The sequence below is a fragment of the Hakea prostrata genome, chromosome 7, assembly GCF_041222555.1.
Source record: "Hakea prostrata isolate BN-2017 chromosome 7, UWA_Hpros_2, whole genome shotgun sequence".
Classification (NCBI taxonomy): Eukaryota; Viridiplantae; Streptophyta; class Magnoliopsida; order Proteales; family Proteaceae; genus Hakea; species Hakea prostrata.
The window spans coordinates 18,768,369-18,783,464 of record NC_142606.1 but is presented as its reverse complement, the minus strand read 5'-3'; the positions used below and the strand labels follow the sequence as shown (position 1 = coordinate 18,783,464).

Below are 15,096 nucleotides of genomic sequence, written 5' to 3'. Positions count from 1 at the left end.
AATGACTGTGAGACATCTAAATGAATTCACCATGTGACAACAATCAATGATGGATTCTGTTTGAATTCCTCACATGTAATCTTGTATTTTCTCATACATTATGGTAAATTACCCTCTCGTGAGAAAAATAATAAATAATGCACAATACATTGTCTCCATGTAGAAACTTTATGAAAAATAAAATAAAATGGAAAAGCAGTTTGTGAACCTCATGATTTAAATCAATATACTTTATTTATTTAAAAGTTGAAACTTTGAATATACAACGGGTCCATAGCTCAGTGGTAGAGCATTTGACTGCAGATCAAGAGGTCACCGGTTCGAACCCGGTTGGGCCCTTTTTAATATTTTTTTTTCGGCTAACCTTTTACCCTTGCTTAGCCTTCCATGCATCCTTTATGCTCAGAAGTTATTAATTATTAGAAAACCTTCTTTTATTTGATGAAATGAATATACAACAACACTAATGAGAAAATATTTATCAGCGCTAATGACTGACTACCAAGTACCAAGTGACAAATCGTTAAGTAATACACATAATTCACACAGCAACTCAAGCCAGCTTCTAGAGGACCCTTGAACGTCTACACTCAAGAGGAGCACCTTGAGGGAATCGTTTGAAATCGGTGCAGTAGTTGTAAATCATGTAATATTTCTGTACCCATCTGAGTTTTCTTCGACCCATGGCATCAAGCCCTTGTGTCTGCCAAGCTCCATTACCAAAAGAAGATTTTGAATTACAACGTGAAACTCCAGACGACCATATGCAAGCATCGGCGTTGAAGTTCTTGTAATAAGCAGTGAAAGGTGCTTTTGTCCAATCTGTTTTCACAAGCCCACCTCTTGTAGCCCACTCTTCTGCGTCCCAAAGGCTGGAGTAGATCCTCATGGCCTGGTTCTTGGGGAAAGGGATGCCAATTGCCTCTTGGTTGTTGTATACTCTGATGGGAATGTTGTCTACCAAGAAACTGAAACCAACAGAAATGTAAACGTGAGATTGAATCAATAAAAGAGTTTTAAATCCATATTTATAGAGAGATTAGGTGTTTACATGATCCTTTGTTTGTTCCAGACAACGGAGTAAGTGTGGAAGTTCCTTGTAGGATCGAACCAGAGATGGAACTGCTGTTCTCTGTTCCCTTTCCCTTGGGTGAACACATTGGTGTGTAGGGTATAAGGGCTTCCACTAAGGTTTCCCAAGAACTCAAAATCAATCTCATCATGGGTTGGCCCTTGAGAAGACAACTGAAACAACAAGAAAGCTGGTTTTAGAACTTGTTTGAGGAACACATATTCATGATCGAAGTGGGTGGCTGGAAATTAACTGGAAAGACTTACATAGTATGCAGTTACAGTGCCAGCTGAGTTGCCTGCAACAAGCTTGAGCTCCATATCAATCCTCCCAAAGAGATACTCATTTTTGGATTGGAAACCAGAGCCAGAGTTTTTGTCTAAAGACAAGGTGAGAAGTTGGCCTCCACTGAGAATATTAGCACGATTACCTCCCCAAGTGAGATCAAAATCTTGATAGAAACTACTAGCAAAGGCATCCCTTAATGAGCTTGCCATTAAAGCATACAACAGAAAGGTTAGGAACCCATATGAAGAAGTTGACATTTTTTATCGAGTAAAGAGAGATTAGTGTGTTTGAGTGAGCTAGCAATGAAGAATGGGCTTGTGGGTAGCACTATATATAGAGACACAATGGAATAATGTTGCGCTGTGTGGTAGTAGATGAAGCATGAGTTTGATTATCAAATAACAACTAATAGTGGTTTAAGTTGGTAGAGCGCTGAGAAATTTAAAATCTGGAGCCTTTGTTTCCGCGTGAGATGGTGGGGGTGTTGGAAGCGGCGCTGGTCCCCCAGCCTTTGTTCTTCTTGTTTTTGAACTGGGTTTTGAGTTTTCCTAAAAACAAAATAGATGTTTCACCTAAAATCCAAACGTAGCTGTAAAAGTTTGATATCATTGTGGCTGTATTTATAGGTCCATGTCGGATCCGTGAACCCTAATTAATATCATGTAGAGGCCAACGAGGAAGAAGACAAGCATGAACCAGAATATATATGGTGGTTTAAATAATTGAGGAAGCTATGGGTTGGCTGCTATGAGAGTTGGATATGAACTTCTTTGGTGATAGATGGGTGGAACCCATTAGTTTCTTCATTCATTATTTGGTGTACCTTAGGAATCAAATAGGTTTTGTGCTTCATAATTGGAGTCTACTAGGGTTTCTTTTGTAATAGAATAGTACAAAGGGTGGTAGGTTGATTATGGTTAGGAATTGATTCCACGCATTATAGAGAGTTTAGTACTCATGAGAATTTTAATTATTTGCTTAGTTTAATTGTTGATAAGTCGGAAGCCTTTATACAATAGATAAAACTATGAAAAGAGAATGATTATATGACTGTAATCCTCTTTGGTTTTGATGGTTTTTTATTAAATGCCTTATCTAATGCACGGGGCTCCCACCAGTGTGGAATCCTTTGAAATGTGAATTTTCTTCTTTTTGGCGACAGAGAATTGGTTGTTTTATATTAGGGGTTAAAATTATTACACATACCACAATAAGCGTCAAATTCGTTACTTCTTCACTAAGAGGTGTTGAACACTACCGCTACTTCTTCACTAAGAGGAGGTGGACACTACCGCTGAGCGACCCCTTAATGGTTATCTTATCCCTATTTTCGTAGAGATTGTTTTCATACTAGCTCCTGTGACTACTTGATAATAATGAAATAACCTTTTAACGTTGATTTTCGAAATCTTTAATTATAACTTACATATGATTCTCGTAAAGTAATTTATTAATCCAACTTTTTAAAAGGGTGGATGTAGTGCAAAGAGTTCTGCACAAATAGAGTTTGGGGTGGGCAGCCAGACAGTTTTCCTTTGCAACTTTATCTCAATGATTTTTGTTGAGAGACTATTTCGATACATTGACCTCAAGCTACAACTATGACACTTTTTGTATGCAAGACGAAATGTTGAAATTTCAATATAATACACGCAATCTTCCCTTTATGATGACTTGGCAATTCTATCTTCGCTTAATAGTTGTGGAGTGATGATATGGCCTTATTAACCATGTATCCGCACGCATTAACTCTAAAATTACTACAATTATCCGAGTAGTACATACTGTCAAATAAACTATAACTGATTTAACGTGTCATTCGTAATTATCTATTCCTATTTAATTTTGGCCACCTAGAATTAGTCAAAGAGATAAAAAGGATGCAATGAGTCGACCTTAGTTGAGATTCAGTGACTAGATCGATATGGCTCACTGCTTGTACATTCTACTTTATCTTTCAAAAATATTAATCATGTACCAACAATCTAAGGGTGTCAATTCGGTACCAGAACCAGTCGGCCCCACTAACTAATAAATGGAACAGTAGAAGTTGCCGATTTTGATATTCAAAAAAAGATCAGGTAGGATTACAGATATTCAAATAGACCAGTTAGGTACCGTATAGAACCAGACCATCAATAGCTTCCCATAGTAGTTGCACTCAACTATTGAACCATGGTGGCATTGGTAGAATGGAGATAACATATCACAGAAAAAGCTGTCGAAGTTGGCCAAACGATAGCATGCAGATGACACACCCTAAAACAGAGTCACCAATCCCCAAGGCATTCCCCACACAGTTCTGAGGTGTCCCTAAAAGTTAAGCATGCAGACTTTTCATATCAGTACATCTAATTCTGATCTTCAATTGCAGAGGATTAACACTATTTTCACATCCTTCCACCACATTTTTTTAAGAGGGGAATCTGACTGGTGAAGGGTAGAGTAAAGCTCATAGTGAACAGAGAGTTGAAGAGAAAATTGGTGCTAACTTACTTCTTTTGTTCTTCTAGGATAAACACTTCTTTCAATGAAGGTAAATATTGTTTAATTGTTCTTCTTGTTCAAAGATCCTGTCATTTCATACGTGCTCAAAAATTACCCCTTGAATAAATCTTCAAATTTGCAGTCAGTTATTGTATATCAAAAATCAAAACCATTCTATATTGTACATTTACAAGATTGTACCACTCCTTTTGCAGAGAAAGCTACCCTACTTATAAAGTCTCATCAACCCTATTGTGCTTGAAAGAAATATTTATAAGCTTCATCGATCAGAAAAAGCTCATGTATACCAGTGCCTACCCCATTGCCGTAAGCTTCTCTTGTGTTGGCAGATCAACTGAAATGTCAAAACCAGGTGGGATGAAAACAACATCGTCCCACTGTGGATCAGAACCCTCCTGCAAAATTCATGTCAGCTCTGCAGCATATACGCTTGTTTGAAAAAAAAGATAGGAAACAAATCTACAGGACCGTCACCTTCATTCCTTGAATTATTTCCTCAAGAACAGCAACCTAGAAGAGAGCATCAAATGCAATGGCAGATTAGTTCCAATCCTCGCTAATATACTCTAAGAGACAGTAAAGACCAACCTCTATATCTCCCTGTTTGAGAGCCGGATTTAGTTGATTTTGCTGCTGAGAAGCTCGCAGCAGTGAGTTCTCTAGGTCCTCCTTCAAAAGTATTGGGAGAAAGTTAATCTACAGTCGTGAACTGGAATTTTAAAAAATGGCAAATCAAAGAGCTACTTTATATACCTACCTTTCTGAAGAAAGCCGGACGATACCTCTTGTTTTGGCTTTTTAAAATAAGACTCCGTGACTGAAATCCATGTCAGAACAGGGTTATCACATTCTATGACATTAAACGACTAAAAGGTTGAACCAACTGTATAATATATAATACCAACACCGAGATCAGATTTTTCAATTTCCTAATTTTTCTACCTCATTATACTTCATATTCTTAGAGAATGTTCTTACTTTCTCCTTAATAAAACACAACCAGCAGCCACTAAGAATCATGTACTGATTTCATAGAGATGCTGTTTGATGAAGGCATACAACAAAAACAATAAGCCTTGCCCCAACTAAATGGGGTCGGCTACATGGATTCTTGCCCTCCAATCAGTCCTGTTCGAGGCCATGCTAGATACAAGGCCTAAGCTATACATATTCTTTCTCACCACTTCTCCTAAGGTTATCTTAGGTCTACCCCTAGCTCTCCTAGTTCCTTCAATATGGATTAATAACTTCTCCATATAGGGGCATTTATAGGTCTCCGTTGAACGTGGCCGTGCCACCTCAAACGACTTTCTCGAAGCTTATCACTTATAGGAGCAACTCCCAGACCAATTCTAATATGATCATTTCTTATCTTATCCATCCTAGTTTTGCCCCTCATCCATCTTAACATCCTCATTTCTGCTACACTAAGTTTATCTATATGATTCTTTTTAACAGCCCAACATTCTGTTTGATGAAGGCATGAACCAACTAAAACAAGAAATGACCTCTTTTAAAGTCACAGTTGGTTCCCATCACCCTCCACATCCAGCAGATACTACCATGGAAGTCATCGAGATTTTGATGGTTGGCGAGCAACAAGAGAAGGAACCTCCAATCAAATCACAAGAACAAGAAGTTGAGGTTAATGTTGAAAGAGACCACAAGTAATAACAATAACATCTATGAGGTTAAGGTTGAAGTTCCAGAAATTCTTGTTGCCAATGAAGACTCCTTGATGTTTCAAAACTTGAAGCTTGTATTCAAGAATTTAAAGAAAGTAAAAACTCTGTACTATAGCTGATGACATGGTTGGAAAAAACCATTGAAGTGACTCAGCCACAAAGGACTTACAAGTCTAAGGAGAGAGCTGAAGATGCAAATGTAGCAGATACCATGGAAAGAACAGTAGTATTGAGATCATTTAATTAGAGTACATTTTATATAAACCATTGATATATATTAATTGAATATATTGAGGAATTCAAATATTAAATATTTTTAGTAAATTCTCCAGTCCTATTTTCCAGAATTTGGTAAATAATTATATAGAATACTCTGATATTCTTAACCTAAAAAAGCAGGTAGAAAAGTAGGATTATGGGATTTACTTAATCAGTTAGTTCAAGTCAGTTTTCTTTATTATTTCACTTTCCTCGGCAGTTTATGTTACTTTTTAGATAAGGAATGAGTTAGGCCTTTTCCCATTTAGTGTTCAAGCTTATTTTTGAGTCCCTATATAAGTTTGCGAGGGAGGTCAGCATTGTCCCCGAATTTACTTAAATGGAAAATTGGCTTAAGCCTTTGTGAAAATCCTGCGCTAGGATGGCAAGATGCTCACGCTGAGATAACCAACCCACCTTTCCCCCATCCATTTTCATCGACTCTTGATTCCAAACCCAGCCTCAGTCAAATCAAGCTCAAGAGTAACCCAAGTTTTTCAACAGACTGTCACATCCTTCTCCTTAAGTTTCTAGAACGAAATTATTGCTGCCAGTAAACCTCATCATCAACTGAATTCACAGAGATAACCCTACCATAGAGAAGTCAGGTTTCTTTTGAGGTTTTATTTCATTTGATCCTGCCTGGGATTAGAACTACTCATTCTAGCCTCACATTACTTTCTACTTTCTTGCCCTAGTTTACTTCTTCTCTACATGCACAGGTACTGATTTCAGGTTATAATAACATCACATGGTATCAGAGTAATATTTTAGTACTGTTGTTCTATTTCATATTGTTTGAAGTAACTTTTAAGGTTTTCCTCCATCATGGGTGTTCAGCCATCTACGTCAGTTTTGACTGGAAGAACCCCGGTTTCTTAAACATGCACAACTGGGGTTTCTTCATGTACTGTTGTAATGATTATTGGAGCAGTTGCAGTCTGCACCTTATGAAGATGGACTTTACTTTGTGATGTTACTCATTTGCACGAGGGTGTTAGCTGTTTCTTTACCAGCAAGTGAAAAAAAATCTCCGTGCACATGAAGATTTGATCAACCTCAGGTATACATGATGCTGTTAATACATTCTCCTCATTAAGTCAAGGATATTACTGTGAGTACAGCATTGAGAACTAATTATATTCTTGTGTTCAGATCAGACTTCCTCAACTATTGCAAAACCTCAAATTTTTTTTGAGATTTTTAGGCAGCCTTTCTATTGTGAGTCTGACTTGATCATTCAGAAATTTTGGTAAAATACCCTCTATATTAGACTGTAAATGGTCAAAATTTTAGATCTAACAGACTAACACTAGCCCTATGCAGTTTAAGTATGTTTGTGGCCAATAATTCTATGGGCTGGCTATTTTTTGGTGAATTTTCCTGCAGTTTCTATGTTCTTTGGTTCAAATCTGGTGGTTTTCTTGTTGCTGGTTATTAGTATTGGCTACACATTGTGACTTGGGCAGTTGAGTGTAACTCCCATGGTAATCAAATTTGGTTCTTTGCAGCTGGTTGTTGAGTTCTTGTAAGTTGGATTCTCGAGTATCTAGGCATTGTGACTTGGGTAGTTGGGTGTAATTTCCTTGGTAATCAAATTTGGTTCTTTGCAGCTGGTTGTCTGAGTTGTTGTAAGTTGGATTGTTGAGTATTGTATCACAGCTGATTCTCAGCTTCAAATTCCAACGTAAAATGTTTACATTTAATAATTGAATGGTGCTTCCGATTATCTTCCTTGAACCCAGGCCTTAAGGCATATAACTGCCAAAAAAAAAATTATTATCACTATTATCTCAGTCTCCACAGTATTTTTGTCACCTCGCAAAGTCACTAAATTGCTGGGGAAGCAAAATTAGAAAGTGAAAAATAAAACAGAAATAGAGGAGTTGGGAAAAGTGTTATCTCAGCCTTGGGCCTTTCACCCACAGCTATCTCAGCAGTTGGAACAAGGATCTCTCTCAGATCTCAAGCAAGACAATTGCAACTTCATTGATTTTGAACTCCAGGAGACCTTTAAGGACATTACATTATCTAGAGTCAAAAGTTGAGTACAAAATAGAAGGTGTTTGCCACCAGGTAGCTTACAACTGAAATAGAAAGTTCCAATAAAATCAACCTACCTAACATCAAAATAGAAAACTCCTATTTTCAAGAAGAAAGCAAGAATAGTAACAACTAAAATCAGAAGCTGCCTAAGATTCTATTACAATGAAATGAAATGAAATTATACAATATAAAACTGAAATAAAAACCCAATTATGGCAGCATTAGAATAGAGTCTTTCTCCACTTGAAGGGCCCTCAAGATCTTCCAAAAAGCACCCCAGACAAGGCAAATATGGGCTGTGATACTGTTTACATGAGTATGGTGAATGGTACTTTGGTTTTCCCCCTATTCATATTTTGATCTACGTCACTTCTTCACTTGCCTCATACCTGCCCAAGTATAAGAAGCGAACGACGAAGAATGCTACAATGCTACATTGTTTTGTTGGCTGTGGAATAGTATGGAGCCTTTTGTGGATGCCAATCTTCTGTATCACACCACGGTCAAGGGTGTCTAAGATGATATCAAGGAGAGTTATCATCATAATAGATCAAGAATACATGTTTGTTTGGGAAAAGGTAAAATTCCTTGAAGCAGAATGGCAAGTTTCTTGATGTTTAGTTGTTTACTAAATACTAATTTGTTATAATGCTCTAAACAGCATGTGGGAGGAACTTAACCTTAACCAGCACCTCTCTGTGTGTGGAATTTTAATTGCTATATTCAATCTGGATTAGATTCTGACCTACAACTGTTCAAGAGTCAAAAACTAGCTGGTTAAAATTAACTCTATGAATGAAGAATATTGCAGGATCCAAAGGATTGAGTCCATGTACCTTTTTAAAATCTAAAACCATATCCTCTTCTAAGGACAGGAGTGCAGTAGAGCAATAAAATAGAGTTTATAAAGACATTGCTGTTTAGCCTCTGGTTGAGCTAGATGGTCAACTATCAGACAGACAACAAATAAGCCACACCTTCATGCACAAGGCAACAAACACTGGACAGAACTTTCAGAAACTGAATTGGAAAACTGGAATCACCCAAATGGCCCTGTTCCTACTAGGGCATTCTGATAATTTCCATGGTGATCAAGGTGTCTGCCAAAGAGCCAAAGCTGTCTTTTGACAGCGCTGAGGTGCTTTATTAACATGTTGAGTTTTGGCCGCTTTATCGTCTAGGCGCTGCCGCCTTGTCGCCTAGGCACCAAAGCACTCATTTTTTTTAAACATCAAATTTTATTCCACAAAACCATATTCAAATGTAATAGTTATTTTACTTCAGATTCAAGAATCATTAGATGGAGAATTATTCGGAATAATACGATCTATTTATTTATTAGTTCGGTCAAAAAAGCAGCAACTTAATTTCATAAATTAAGCTTAGTATTGAGTATTGACTAACAGGTTCAAATGAGGGCTGAGGTTGTATGTGGAATGCTTGTAGGATCTAGGCACAAGGCACTTATTTGACATCATACTATCATAAAGATAAGTACAATTACTACTTCCACTTTCATATTTATAATTTTATATAGTACATAATCATATGTCATAATGTTATTATGTTATGTTGCTAATTACTATTCTATGTGTATCATAAAGGGATGAACTTGTGTTTATTTTTCATAATTATGATTCTTTAGTATTTGTTTAGCTTGTAGTAGAACTACGTAAGTTTTTGGCATACCATTGTGTCACGTAAAATAGTTGTATAAAAATATTAAAATGCCTTAGTCACTATATTGCCACCTACGCACCGCTTTATCACCAAGACGCTTAAGTAGTGTTCCAACCACTTTGGTCGCCTTGAGAACCATGATCATTTCAGAGAACAAAGATCAAAAGGTATGAATTGCAGCTATATCATCAATATATTCATTATGTTCAGGTCAATGATGTGTTGGATTTGGTTGTTGAACTAATCTATATGCTGTTCATTAATTCCTCCCAAACCTCAGCCCAAACAAAATCTACCATGTTACAATTTCTGATTTTTCTTTTTTCCGTATCCAAGGTTCAAATTCCAGGTTCTGACAGATTTCAACCCCCACTGAAACCGATATAATTCAGTCAATTTTTTAAAATTTCAACATTTAATTTCCAGTGGACAATTTATTTCAACCCTTGTTGAAACCAAAAAACCTTGACCATGCTCTCGGCTTAAGCTTGTTTAAATTTCCATTCCAACACAGTCATGTTTCTGGCGCAAACACCATAGCAGTAATATATACATTTACATATCAGGGCACATACCAAGCAGGTTCTGCCAAAATATTATTAAGATACTAACCTGGAAAACTGGAACCCCAGAGAAGCCATCCTCAGAAAATCCAGCTTTTTGCCTCTCCTACAACACAACGCACACCAAAAAAGACCTAAGAAGAAAAATATTTCCTAAAGCAATTGAATGATCAAATGATAACAACTGAGACATGCTCCATAAAAATACATTTGGAGCAAATATTATCTAGCATTGCCATAACTGAACAAAAGTAATAAACATATCAAGCTGATAGGAAGGGGGGGAAATCACTTTAAAGCATGGTATCATGAATTCTTCAAATCAAGAGCAAGAAACTTTTTATTCTTAGCTCAAAAAACAAATTTGCAAGACGCATCTGAAGTGATAGGAATTCAAGCAGTTCAAAGCATGCAAGAATGAGAGTAAAGTACTTGAACAAATTAAACCATTCATTTACTCGAAGCTGAAAGGTATATGTACAATGTTGAGTTGAAGACATCGGATGCAAAATTCAATCTAAACAAGAAACAGCTATGGGCAGATATGCATTTCTTGTAAACAAACTCAGAACCTAGCACTTGGCAAAGAGCAGAGAAAAAGATAGATTGAGGAAGAAGAGAAAGAGAACAAGAGAAGATAAACATGGCCAAAACTTTTTGGGATCACAACCTTATGTTGAGACTCACATTTCATTCAATATATAATAAGACAACCCTACATAAGGCATAAGATGAAAATACAGAATGCAGGAAATACAATTACCATGATGAATATCATTACATGCACTTAAAAAGGGGGGAGATCTGACCCTTGCATGCTTAAAACTGTGAGAATGCATTGCCGAAATTTTGGAAGTGGTACATGCATATGTTTGAAATACCTATCACAAAGAAGACAGGTTCGATGAACAGAGATAATCTGAGGAATAATTGGCCTAATTTGGAGGTCACCTATCCTTTCTTCAATAGATAATTTCTGGGAAGTGCAAATTGGCTCTTCTTTATTTCTTCCAATAAATAAGTATCACAACCCTACTGCAATAACAACTTCACATAAATTTCACAATACTACCAACACAACCAAGTTATCTCAGTTACGGAAACTACCAGGGAAACTACTAGTAACTAATCTATTATCTACTACACAAACAACCCCATCTTTAAAGTCTAAACACACCCATAACTTCTACATAATCCTCCCCTTGCAATTTTATGCAACTACCTACAGCCAAGCAAGAAACCATGTATACATAAAAGACCCTTCCTGCTAGACTTTGGTAGCATGATGGAAATCAATGTTGAAAAATACTCATGTGGCTTCTTCTTAGTAGAACCTTCAGTTAGGTACAATTTTTGGCATTGATGTTGATAAGAACCCACGAATTGAATGCAAAACTGATATTATTTAATTGATAGAATAACGAAGAACGATGATAAACTGGTAACAATGGTGCCAGTCACCCCCACAGCACATTGCTGCCCCTCAGCCTATGGCTGCCCAAACACTCACATAAATAATCATTTTCTACTACTCACATCTTACCCCTATTTATAACCCCTAATCAACCCTAATCTCCCCAAATCTCTCTCATTCAGTAGTAAATATTCTGCAATATTCTGTCTGTCCCCAAATCTCTCTTATTCAGTAGTAAATATTCTGCAAATCATTCACAATATTCTGCCTGTCCCCAAATCCCTCTTATTCAGTAGTAAATATTCTGCAAATCATTCACAATATTTTGCTTGTCCCCAAATCCCTCTTATTCAGTAGTAAATATTCTACAATATTCTGCAAATCATTCTCTATTCAACAACCTCCTTCTCAGGACTAGATTTGATTGCTTTCTCTATTCAGCAACCTCATTCTCAGGACCATATCTGATTGCCTTCCCTAGTCACCAAATCCAGCTTTCTTCTTGTGCTTGCGAGATACACACGAGATATGAGGGGCCTATCAGATATCTTGGCATAAATTGCTCTTTAAAATTCTTAATAAGCCTTCCGTCCACTTTCTTGCATCTATGTTGACATGAGTCAACGAAACAGAAGAGGTGAACTTTGTTTAAAACTTTTGAATAAATGATTCTGTCTCAGGTGGAGTGCTCTCTCTTTCAAGTGAGTCTCAGGCCTCACAATATCAACCAAATCAACAGCTACCAAAGGCCTGAAAGTATAGTGGGTCAGCCAACTAGAAGATTGGCTATGATTTGGTCTTTTAGCTCACTAATAAAAGCAGTAACCTGCCTATATGGTGGAACAGAGCCCACCCTAGAAAGTAACCATAAAAATTGGATTGATAGCACAACTTCCCAGTAGTATCGGTTGGTCATTTGGCTAAGTCTCCAAGAAAAGAGTTGATCCAAATCTGTAACCCATTGCAAAAGATGGACCGAGTCACCATCTCTTCATCTTGCTTGGGAACTTGGTACCATAATTGAGCATCTACTTCTAAGTTCCATGTAGAAGGAGGCCAACAATGATGTGGATCTTGGGCTGGATCAAACCAGCTTCAAACAGACCAACTGGACCAAGTCAAATCAGCCAGCTGGTCTTTTGACCAGACCTTTTTAGTGGTTAATCTCCTCTTTCGATTACTAATCGGATATGCCCATCTGCTTGATATCAGATTTTCAGGGTAACTTTCCCATCCAATTTTGGTAATTTACACTTCAGCCTAGCTCAATTCTGATCTACAGTTCCGCCCTATATTGAATTACAATTCTGTCCCTCTTGTCATAATTTTATTCTAGAGTTACCATTAATCACTCTAGTTTTCAATTTTGTTTCGTACTCAACCATTCAAATTTGGAATTCATTATCTATGAAAAGATATTGATTGGCTACTATTTTGATTGCTCAAATACAGTATTACATTAACAAGAAGTATTACAACCCTAACTCCATGCACACTTCATATAACCACCCACATGACCAAGCTATCCCAGCCATGAAACTACCAGGGAACTACTAGTAACTTATCCATCAACTACATAACCAACCTCACCCCTAAACATTCCATACCTTCTGGGTAACCCTCCCAACTAGCAACTCTATATGACCTACAACAAAGCAAGAGCCCATCTATGTGTAATAGAAAGTTGAACAACAAATCGAATATGCTCTCTACATACCTTTGCTGATAATAATTTTCATTACAGTTATAATTAAGTGCAAAAGAACATAAAGGCTTTTTTTTCATAAAGAGCACTGGTGGCCCAATCCACAAAATATGCAACTAAACAAGAGTATTGATTTTTAGCAGAACATCATAAAAAAAGGAACAGTAAGAAGTTAATCAAAATCTAGGCAAGACAGTATAGCCTTCCTTGATGGACATTTTATTAGGATGAGATTATCTAAATATTCAATTACCTCCTTGTAAACTGTCAAGCATATCAACATTTTCAAGAAGAGTTCATTATTTTTCCAACAGTATGTATGTTAAAAAGTGTTGACACGATCATTTTCTTCTATTTATCACAATAATTTACACCCAGAAGGCACAAAAGCAAATACTTCATTTCCCAATCAAAGGAAAATTACCAAACCAAGTCATGCTAGGAACCACTCACCTTTAGTGCATTCTTGATTTGAGAAGGGTCAGGTATGAACCTAAAGGCGACACCTTTAACCTTTAGCTGGAAAACCTGCAGTCCCATCTTTAGTTAGACAATTGGGCCTTGAAGTTTAATGTTCTTAGCGCATTTCTACTAGCAAACTGTCAACCAGGTTAATCCTGATTTAACCCGAACACTGTAAGCAAATACAGCATGTACATCTTGAATTTCGATTTATAGCATTCGAACCAAGTGTAGCACAAACCTTATTATAAAAAATAAAACACTATAAAGTCTCACCTTGTTGAGAGCAATAGCAACGACTTGCGAGCTCCCGCGCATCCCAGGATCCATAGACTTCATTTGCTCAAGAAGTGTTTCAGCGTCTTCCTTCTTGAAGCAAATGATACCAAGGGATTTCCCCGTCCTAACGCCTGAAATGAGTACGAATTCTTCAGCAGAATTGCTAAGGGCATAGACGGGCACACCAGATAAGCGCTCTTCAATGGCTTCAGTAGACATCGCAAGGTCGAACCGATGAACGGGTTCAGAAAGGGTCTCATTCTGCGCGGAAACCCGAGCCCAAAGTGGGCTTTTACCGGAAGACGGTGACTTAGAACCAAAACCAGGAATGCCATTTCCGAAAGCTCGTTTCGCTTGGTTTCCGAGATTTTCCAACGCTAACTCGAAATGGGTCTTCAAGGAAGATGGGTTAGGATTGAAAAAAGGGAAAGCGGGCTGTTTTTGCTGTTGTTGATTAATGGAGTCCGTGATGTGTTGTAGGAAACCAGAACAATGGCTTCGAATGTCAGCCAAGGTCTGCTGAAGACTGGGCTTCGGTTGCTTGACATCATGTGAGATTTCTGGTTGCCTGAACTTGGGAAACTGCATTGTTTTCTTGAAGCAGAGATTCCTTGCTTCTGGGTGTCACCGATGAGTATTCCTCACCTGTTACCTTGTGAGGAGAATGTGCACGGGTTCCTGGAACACACGCGTGTTTCAACTTTCAAGACCCTGGAAAACCCCAGATTCCACCAAAATTGGCCACTTGAATTTACCAAAGTACCCGAAGATTGTTTTCCTCTTTTTCTTATTTACATTTCATACATGCCGTCTCCGTATTTACACACAATCTACCATATTGTATAGGTCCCATGTACAGTGAGGTGAGGGAGAAGAAAAGGAAATGAAAGTATTTTGTGAAAAAATGATAGTGGTGGGTCTCACTTTTTACTTTTCCTAATTTTCCTATAAAATCCCACCAAATATGTGGGGTTTTAAAATGGTTAGGGTGGAAAAATTGGGTTGCCACATCACTAGACAAATTTTCTTTATTCAATGAAACTTGTCTGTCACTTTCCCACCCCAAACAACCAAACAATCTACCATTTTGGGATTGAAGGGAAAAGTAAGAAATCTACACTTTTGTTAAGAATTTT

General features: G+C 37.4%; 2 protein-coding genes and 1 non-coding gene across 4 annotated transcripts; 1 reads left to right on the top strand and 2 right to left on the bottom strand.

The window, feature by feature from the left end:
- The first annotated feature begins 267 nt into the window (after positions 1–267).
- TRNAC-GCA (transfer RNA cysteine (anticodon GCA)) lies at positions 268–339 on the top strand. Its single transcript has one exon. It is a non-coding gene; the product is annotated as a tRNA-Cys (tRNA).
- On the bottom strand, positions 291–1,994 carry LOC149010299 (xyloglucan endotransglucosylase protein 1-like). The gene is made up of 3 exons (XM_089160912.1): positions 1,339–1,994; positions 1,052–1,245; positions 291–968 (listed from the first exon to the last, which is right to left on the bottom strand). The coding sequence occupies exons 1-3, from the start codon at positions 1,615–1,617 to the stop codon at positions 566–568; spliced, it is 876 nt and encodes a 291-aa protein (XP_089017038.1). The 5' UTR covers positions 1,618–1,994; the 3' UTR covers positions 291–565.
- Positions 1,995–3,815: 1,821 nt separating this feature from the next.
- On the bottom strand, positions 3,816–14,686 carry TIC22-III (Tic22-like family protein). 2 transcript variants are annotated; one of them, XM_089161803.1, is made up of 7 exons: positions 13,958–14,686; positions 13,673–13,747; positions 10,150–10,206; positions 4,626–4,685; positions 4,457–4,537; positions 4,343–4,378; positions 3,816–4,245 (listed from the first exon to the last, which is right to left on the bottom strand). In XM_089161803.1, exons 1-7 carry the CDS (start codon positions 14,546–14,548, stop codon positions 4,162–4,164), a joined length of 984 nt encoding a protein of 327 aa, XP_089017929.1. In that variant the 5' UTR covers positions 14,549–14,686; the 3' UTR covers positions 3,816–4,161. The 2 variants fall into 2 exon arrangements, with proteins under 2 accessions (XP_089017929.1, XP_089017928.1); XM_089161802.1 differs by having other exon boundaries at positions 3,822–4,263; positions 13,958–14,685.
- Between the last annotated feature and the right edge of the window lie 410 nt (positions 14,687–15,096).